Here is a 9,382-nt window from a genome sequence, read left to right as displayed (position 1 = left end):
CATGAGAAATTACTGCATTCAGTTCAAATTTTCCCGGAAAATATGTCCTCCGCCGAGATGAAAAAGACGCCGGTTCCATCAGCAAACGTTTCCGGTCAATGTTTGAGAATAAAAACGACACCTAATGTGAGAAAAGGAAATTCATGTGAACAAAATTCTCACAGAATTTTAATAAAGTCAGTTCTGCATTAAAATTTCACTGCTACTGAAAAAAGCGCACCAGAGCTTGGTGTCACTTTTGCATTTTTCTTCGGGGCGCCGGCGGTTCACTCTAAACTATATCCTTACGCGCCACTTAAAATGTCTTCAAATTTCAACTTTTGTTGAATAAAACTTCTGCTATTCTTGTAAAATATTCTCAATATGGCTCAAGGAGGATAACTTTGTTATTTATTTCAATATTTTGTGTGAAATCTGAAACAAATAAACCTATTTTTCCTTTGCGAAAGGATACACTGACCCCTTCACAACCCACGAGGAAAGAGAAAATGTTGTCTGCTAAAATTTTAGGGGAACCATTTTAAGGCTCGCCATTGGTCAACAGTTGTGACAAACCTGCTACTGATTGGCTAAGTAAGAATGCGTTATGCAAATATCCTCACAATGGTCACATGATGAGCTATTAATAACTATCAAAAACAATTCTAAGCGTTGCCTTTGGCTGGTTTCCTGCTAATTTTGAAGTTAGTAGCAAGTAAGTCGTTTGGTAACCAGTTGTGTACTTGATCAGCCGCAGTTCATTTGTTTGAAGTTTTATGTGTGTTCTTTTAGTGACAATGACTAGGCCATACTTTTTAGAGGTAAACTGGCCGCATTTACAGCATGAGTGCGATGATAACCCTGACATTTAGATACGGAGGAAAATATCATTTACAAATAATGAAATCACTTTGCGGTAAACTAATTTACAAAATTAACAATCAGAAAAGGCGGTTTGCAACTTCATTCTAAAGTATTCCCCTTTTCTAATTTTGGGCATGTATTTTATGGAAGAGGAAAAAGAACATTATTTTTTGGCGGAGGGTTGCTTGCGTAGACATAACTATAAGTTTGACAACATGCTGTGAACTGTATTGTTCGATTGGCCTAACTGAAACTTGTCCGCGAAACAATTAAAGTGGAAATCAGGTATCTCAAACCATGGAGGTTCAATTATCTCAAACTGATTAAGTCGATGAAACCCTGTGCATCCCTGGATACAATGCGGTCAGCCAACGATCTTTGACCTCATTATGTAAAGACAAACAAGCTGACACAGAAAATTTGGGGGCGCCCTTGGCACACCGCTTTACCCATAGGAAATCTCTTCGCATAGTGACCGAAGTCGCCGTTTCGGACACGGCCTAAACAGAGTTGTTACATCTAACTCTTAATTATTGGCTTGGGATAAGGAATTTTGATTGGATTTTGTTACCATGTCACAAGAATCGAAATCAAAAAGAGCCCGTTTGTCTGGGGACTCTCCCAATGGAAGTGCTGCTGAATTTTTCCCGGGTAGGTGACTTAGTTTGTGGTTTGTGGGTTTACAGGTGTAGCGGGCACAGGTGTATTCAGATAATGTTGTTCTTCCTCCTCCATGATTGATCGATGTTGTTACCACCATGTAATTTATTCATTTTATTCCTCCATGCACCCACATACCACAGTATGAATAGACCCGCTTGTATAGACTCGACGAACTGTCCCGTTGTGCCATTAGAGTAAGGAATAGAACTTGCTCTATTTCTATGGTAGTACCTTTATTAGGCTAAATAGCCGTTGTAGCTTGATTGAATGGCATGGCCAAATTTGTTTCAGTCTAAAAATACAGTCTGCACTTTTGGTCCACCACGATCATCGATGCACTTATGATGATGTACCATAATAAGTAGGTGTAGTCTCTGCCACACCTACCAAGTCAAAGCATGGAGGTAGGTAGAATTGATTTTGCTCTTTAAATCGGTTGATTGTGGCAGGTAAAAATTTTGCGTGCATAATAAAAAATATACAAACATTAAAAACCCTCCTATTTTCCTTCTTGCAAGTTCCTGACGCTAATTTATCAGCAACGAACTATTTTGCACGGCCAGGCCTTATCTGGGGTTCATCTATGTACAAAAGTTTGGGTGGCTTATTGGACCATTTGGACTCAGATGAGCTCAGTAACTGTGGTTTTGTACTAATTTTTAGCACTGTATTAGCAGTTTTTACATAAAAGCTTTGGGTTCTACTACTTTCAGTGAGGTTATTTGCTCAGTGTTCATGCCTTGATTTAATCCAATGCTGACTAGGACAGGAGGGTGGGTAGGACAAGCAAGCCAGTTTGTGTGGTTATTGCAAAATATAAGAACAAGTCAAACATGCTTTCAGATAAGAGACCTGGGTGTAACAGGTGTAAAGTTTGTTTACCTAATTACATAAGTCCTGGTAGTGGTAGAATGTTATTAGTCTCCATATATAGAAGATGTGACCTGTGACATCACATGTTTACAAAAGGGACACAGAGCCTGGACTTCCTGCAGGCATGCTTTGTGTACAGCTCAATGGAAGAAAACATAAAATCTTATATTTTATGGAGATTGCACTGTCTAATTCTTATCAACTTTTGATATGATGAAAAGGGGAACATCTCAAAACTTGACCAGCTTTTACTTCACAACTCTTGGTTTTATGTGGAAATTATGACACAAAATGTCAACTTTCCCATAGGACCAGTGTAGTATCTTGACTGCCAGAATACTCAAAGAATGTACAAGGTCACACTTATTGTAAACAAGGTTCACATGGTCTATACAATGAGTTGGTCATTCATTATCAGGGCAATAAAGTTCACAATTGATAGGCCTTAGACCATGCTTAGACTCATAATTGTTTTTGTCCCCCCCCCCCCCCCCCCCCCATTTAGCATGACACAAACATATCTTGGGGTATATACTGGTCGCATATATGCAACGGTTGAAGAAAACAATAATTGGTGTTAAAACAGAACACAGATGAGGCATGTAGAGTTAAGTAGGGGTCTGCTTTCTTGGTTCCCAGATATGTGGCATCATTGGATCGTTGTATGCACCATATGATATTATTGTTAAAATAAGATAGGCCCTAAACATTCCTTTGACATTATGGTATATTATTTTCGAACAGGTGGATGAACAGGTGGATTGGTAATTAATTGATATGCCTGTTTAGAATAAAGAAGTTGCAGTTTAAATTTTGAAGAGATTTAGAGCCTGAAATTCCTGTTGGCATAGTTTGTACACAGCTCAATGGAAGAAAAAACTAGTTCTTATATTTTGCAGAGATTGCACTGTATGATTTGTATCACCCTTTTGAAGTGAAGAAAGATGGCACATCTCAGAACTTGTATTAATGTGAAACTTTTCACACAAAATGAAAACATTTCCCCAATGATAAAGATGACAAGTGCAGTAGTTTGCCTGCCAAAAAGGCCCTGGAATGTACATTTACAAGGTCACTCTTTGTGTAAATAAAGGTCTGTCCAATCAGTAATTTTCAATATTTGAATAATTTTCCCTTCTCATGCTACAGGGATTGGGAAGATAGAATACAAACCTGGGGCTGGGCCGACTGAAGTGTTGTGCTTTAAACATTACAATGCAAAGGAGGTAAGAATGTGTTGAGAAATCACTTTGCTGTGTCTTCAAATGATCACTTTATTCCTGTACAAAGGATTAACCTGATGATCTTTTTTTTACAAAGTGATGAAGAGCTTTTCAGATTAAAAACCACCTCAAGTTGTGTTCATAGTTCATGGCCTGGTTGAGTTAGAAGACTCTTGAAATGCAAAAACCATAATTTTTGTACAAAATTTAGCTGAGGTAGTTCAGATTGTACCTTTTGTTTCGGAATGTTTCAACGCTGTTTGCATGAAATCTAATCATAAAATGTTACAATTGGGCGAAATAGTGTTACAAAAAGCTGTAACTTTCAGATTTGTACATTCTGAATTCTTTTAATTATTCTTTAATCAAATGGGTTAACTTAAACATATAATGTAGTCCTGTATTGTCTTCTTGTTTTCAGGTGATTAATGGTCATTCAATGGAGGCATGGCTGCGTTTCTCAGCCTGCTACTGGCATACTTTTAGAGGAGTTGGATTGGATCCCTTTGGAATGCCAACCATAAAGAGACCATGGGATGATGGTAGGTTTGTTTCTAGTCATGGACAAAGATGAGTTGTTGGCGTTCTATTCATGAAATCAAGCAAGCAACTTGTCGACTGATAAGGACCTAATCTCTCAAAGCTATTTAGCAGAAACTTATGCTTAGCGACTTCATATGCTAAGCAAGAATTGTCTGTGCTTAGCAAGTTTTTGTGCTTTTATGCCTCATGAAATCTGGCCCAGATAATTTCTTCACTTTTTAAGTGAAATATTGTTGTAACAAGTTCTATGAGATGCCTGTGTAATATCTAGTGAAAATAAACTCATGTTGAAATTTATTTCTAAAACTTCTTAAACATATCATGAGCTTTGATGTGAACATTCAGCATGACCTCATACATTGAACAATCAAACTAAGAGTGTTTTACAAGGGGTTAGTTGAATTAAACTCTAAACTGTTAATTATCACATGTTGGAAATCTGTAAACAATCTACTTTTACTTTAGTCGAAAATGAACAAAATTGCAATAACTTTTAGCCACTTGTTTAATATTTTAGGTACCGAGAGCATGGACAATGCAAAGAGACGTCTCCGAGTTGCCTTTGAATTTTTCAGTAAACTTGGAGTCAAGTACTGGACCTTCCATGACAGGTTTGTTGAAGTTATTTACCAACAACTTAAACTTTAACCTTAACAAGTAGTTAAAAAAAAGATCAATGAAACAGTTATTGCTGAGTGCAAAAGAAAATTACAAATTATCTAGAACTGAAACATAGGAAGAGCATTTTTTCAAAAGCATCGAGTGGTTTACACACACAAAATGGGGCCGTTCTACCTCTCAGTCTAATCTAGCTTTGAAGCACATTTGTACAGTTGCTTTGTCATCTCTGTTTTGAGGTTGAAGTTTTCCAAACTCATTAAATGAAAAGCCTAAAGACGGATAATCACTAACCAAATGTTTGGATTTGTTTGACAGGGATGTAGCTCCTGAAGGTGCAACACTGGAAGAGACTAACCGTAACCTTGACGAGATAACAGACCTAGCTAAGGAACTGATGGCAAAGACAGGTGTCAAACTTCTGTGGAATACCTGCAATCTCTTTGCCAATCCAAGGTTATTAGGGAACTTAAGTGTCTTTTAAATTACTTTGGTTCTGGTAAAATGTCTTAAAATATAGCACAAAACAAATTTGATACTGTGATTACAATGGATTTGCTTTGTTACATCGCTCTCTGCTTGAAGAACTGTCGGCAAGCTAGTGTGCAGTTTGCCTTGCTTGCGGTTAGGGGTGCTAAGGAAAAAGACGCTCTCTGCTTGAAGAACTGTCGGCAAGCTAGTGTGCAGTTTGCCTTGCTTGCGGTTAGGGGTGCTAAGGAAAAAGAAACTCAAGTAAAAATGGCCGCTTCTTAACCAGAAATTATCTGCTTAGAGACTTAATAAAATTGGTCTCCTACTTAGAAAGTTTCCTATGAGATTATGATGGCAATAAGACATAAAGTAAAAGGTTAAATCGTAATAGATTTTATTTGGTCATGTTTTGTTTGTTAATTGTCACCACGGTGATGCTTGACCAGAGTATTTGACCCTGTTTTGTTTTAGGTACATGAATGGTGCTGCCACGAACCCAGATGCTCATGTTGTTGCGTATGCAGCTGCACAAGTCAAGAAGGGACTTGAAATCGGCAAGAAACTGGATGCTGAAAACTTTGGTAAGAAAAGTTGATTTAGTTTATATTTCTTTGAAATCTGTCCGGTAAAGACCCTTACGATTATCTTATCAGTGCACCGTGTCAAATTATACTTAACATGTAACACCATCCAGCAGGAGAATATAGGAGACTGTTGACCATGGCGCGCAACTAGTATCTGACTTCACGACCAAAATTGTAGAAAAGCAACATTTCTATTTTGAGGTAAAGACATGAAAGTTTGTCATACTTTTCTTCTTATTAATTACAGTGTTTTGGGGCGGCCGTGAAGGATACAACAGCCTTCTTAACACCGACGTTATGGCTGAGCTCTCCCATGCAGCAAACTTCTTCAAGATGGCCGTTGGTAAGTTTGTTCGCTGGAATTAGGAAAATGTTGAATTTCTTAAACCAATTGTGATTATGAAAACTTAATTGAACTGGTGATTTTCTTTTACAGATTACAAGAAGCAGATTGGGTTTGGAGGTCAGTTGTTGATTGAGCCTAAACCTAAGGAGCCAACCAGACATCAGTATGATTATGGTAGGTACAGTACATGTATACAGAAACCCTTGAAAGTATTCTCACATCTTCAAACTTAGTGTTTCTGAAAAGAAGCAGGTTGTGTTTGTTACTTTGCCCAGTTGCGCATCCATGCAACACTGAGAGAAAGATGTGATTCTTAGGAAAAACCTGAGGGAGAATAACCGCTGTTCACTATTGTCTGCAGGGGTGAAGGGAGTAATATTTTACACTTTACTTATATTTTTCACCCAGATGCAATGACTGTGATCGGGTTTCTCAAGCACTTTGGGTTGGCCGATGATTTCAAAATCAACGTAGAACCTAACCACACAATGCTAGCAGGACACTCCTATGAGCATGACATCGTCATGGCTTCCGGGTAAGTCTCATACAATCTCGACCCTCTGTTGTCCATGATTTCCTCGTTTTATATTTTTGGTGTCATAGAAAACTAGAAACTTCACAAAGTTTTGTGTTCCACTAGGCAGTTGCCAATAATAAAGTTTAATGCAGCAATTAGTGTAAAGTCTTGCTGAAAGAAACAAACACTGCATCTAGTGTGGACGGTATTTGAACCTATGTGCAATGGCTCAAATACCACTTTGCTACAGCCCTTGATACATATTATTCATTTGGTCATTTAATGGCAGCAATATTAATTTTACATCTTTGAAAGACACAGAAGCACAACAATATTGTGACTCGTGTAAAGCCTCACATCGATACATAACCTGTTTCTATGTTATATTAAGATTTGGGGATATAAACATTTGTTTTATGAGGGCCCTGAAATCTGACTTCCTTTTTCATTCTAGGTTCGGTATGCTTGGGTCCATTGACTCCAACACTGGGTCCCCTGATCTAGGGTGGGATACTGACCAGTTTCCAATGGATGTCAGGGATACCACTCTGGTCATGAAGGTATCTTTCAATCTTTATTATTCCACAGAAGTGAACTCACAACTCCTTAATCCTCAACTCAATGTCCATTCCATAAAAACACACATTTGCTTTTCCCAAAAAAGTATTAACAAATCTCCCTCAGTATATTGTATTTCAGATTTCCATTGGTATTTTTTGGGTTGTCCATATTTTGGTTTGATCAAAAACTTCCAAGCAAATAATTACATTTAGTTTCGTCGTTTGTTCGTTCCTACTTTTAAATCTTCCGAGACAAATGGAGGTGTAGCATTTCCAGCCACACATGGTGGAGACTTTGGGTGTTACAGGGAAACGCCCCGTCTAGTCATTATAAGGGCATTCTTTCCTCCTAGTAAGGAAATTCATTGTATAGAATCTTCTTGATATTTTCCTAGGCTGTGATTGAGCAGAATGGCATTGCTCCTGGCGGGTTGAACTTCGATGCCAAGGTACGCCGAGAATCAACCAACCTTAAAGACATGTTTATTTCCCATGTTGGTGCTATGGACTGTTTTGCAAGAGGTCTGCGCTGTGCTGCCAAGCTGGTTGCTGAAGGAGCTATGGCCAAGATGGTGCAGGTAAGAATACACACATCAGTTATCTTTTACTCTATCCCGGACTTTACTTTCTTGACATTCTCAACTCAGAACTTTGCTTAATTTCTTTGTGGTTTAAAGCAAACAAACTTTTTCTTACAGAATCGTTACAGCAGCTTCAATGAGGGTATTGGTGCGAAGATTGCCAAGGGAACAGCAACAATGGAAGAATGTGAGGTAAGGATACAAATAAAAATAAACTGAAATTTAAACAACTTGACTAAATCGAGATAAATACCCAAGGCAGAATTTGAGAAGTATAAAAGCATAAGAAAAGTAAGAAAATCATTCTGGTGTGCTTTTTTTCTAGAACTATGTGAAGAAAATGGGAGAACCAAAACAGATCTCTGGCGAGCAGGAGAAGTACGAGTGTGTGCTTAATCACTATGTGTGAGCCTCAAGGATTCTTCCTACCTCCATGGTTTGAGCTTCAGTGAGTTTCAGAAGTATTCACCCAAAATTAAAAGATTTGACTGAGAACACAAAAGTTCATCAGCCTGTGGTAAAATCTTGCCAATAAAAATCAAATATAAACCACCTTCGAAAAGGCATCTTGCTTAAAACTTGCTCAATGTAAACTGATTTCCTCTCAGAGGATGATCTTTTAACCAAAAATATAATAGACCTTTCCTTATAATATGTAAACTGAACGTTGCGCATAAAAATAGCACTACTGGTTGGCAAAAATGGCGGTGTGACGCATTCACATATTTGCATCTGCCTTGTGCATAACTCTGCATTGTTTGCCAGTATGTACACATGCGTAAATGTAATTAGCATATTTCATGGGGAAGGCTAATTTTGTCTTAAACTTTTACTAGAACAACTCATAAGATCTATAAAATAGAAACCAATATTTTAAAGCCATCTCTGACAATGAACAATTTTAAATACTATGCAAAGAGGTTCAGTTCGACTGGATGGTCAGAGTCATTTTATAAAAATTATTTTCATCCAGAGGTGAAGCATGATTCTGTCACCGAATAAATTAAGCCATTAATATATCTTTACTTTAGGTTTAGGTGTTACATAGAGTACTTTGATTTAATACAGGGTTGTTGTAGAATCATAGAAAATTATTCCTTAATGGTAATCAGTTTGGTTGAAAACAGACAACGGTGTAAAGATTTATTATCTCCATTGAAGTGGCAGTTGATTGAAAGTGGCAGTTGAATCGAAAACTTAAGCTTAAAAAACTCCCCCGTGTGAGAAAACCTCTGTCACAACATCAAAGCTACATGGTTGTTGATACAAGAACCATGTGTAACAAAAAAGAACATTTAAACACAATTTTGTTTGCAAGCTGCTTTATTTGCTCATCGTTTTTCATGGATAATAAAAATAGGGTAAATGCGCTGTATTATCTTAGGGATTGTACAGTGTTGACAGAAGAAACTTTCAAAGACCTTTTTCGCAAATAATACCCATTGCTCAAGCGCCAACTGTTGAATGAGGTGCATGCTGGTCTAGCTAGTGATCAATCGCTAGCTTTTCCAGCATGCACCTTATTCCTTGCCTAACACGGACGCACCGAGTACTTGCGAT

At 37.8% G+C, this 9,382-nt stretch overlaps 1 protein-coding gene across 3 annotated transcripts; it reads left to right on the top strand.

The window, feature by feature from the left end:
* Positions 1-1,281: 1,281 nt before the first annotated feature.
* On the top strand, positions 1,282-8,872 carry LOC117304344 (xylose isomerase-like). Of its 3 annotated transcripts, XM_033788744.1 has the most exons (14): positions 1,282-1,353; positions 1,395-1,494; positions 3,529-3,605; positions 4,024-4,144; positions 4,663-4,756; positions 5,082-5,219; positions 5,706-5,815; positions 6,066-6,161; positions 6,255-6,338; positions 6,573-6,699; positions 7,136-7,241; positions 7,637-7,819; positions 7,940-8,014; positions 8,148-8,872. In XM_033788744.1, the coding sequence occupies exons 2-14, from the start codon at positions 1,416-1,418 to the stop codon at positions 8,229-8,231; spliced, it is 1,374 nt and encodes a 457-aa protein (XP_033644635.1). In that variant the 5' UTR covers positions 1,282-1,353; positions 1,395-1,415; the 3' UTR covers positions 8,232-8,872. The 3 variants fall into 3 exon arrangements, with proteins under 3 accessions (XP_033644635.1, XP_033644634.1, XP_033644636.1); XM_033788743.1 differs by having other exon boundaries at positions 1,304-1,494; XM_033788745.1 differs by lacking the exons at positions 1,282-1,353; positions 1,395-1,494 and adding an exon at positions 1,739-1,910.
* Positions 8,873-9,382: the final 510 nt, after the last annotated feature.

The sequence above is a fragment of the Asterias rubens genome, chromosome 21 (genome assembly GCF_902459465.1).
Source record: "Asterias rubens chromosome 21, eAstRub1.3, whole genome shotgun sequence".
Lineage (NCBI taxonomy): Eukaryota > Metazoa > Echinodermata > Asteroidea > Forcipulatida > Asteriidae > Asterias > Asterias rubens.
The sequence above is the reverse complement of the archived record's forward strand: the minus strand, read 5'-3'. Positions and strand labels throughout refer to the sequence as shown.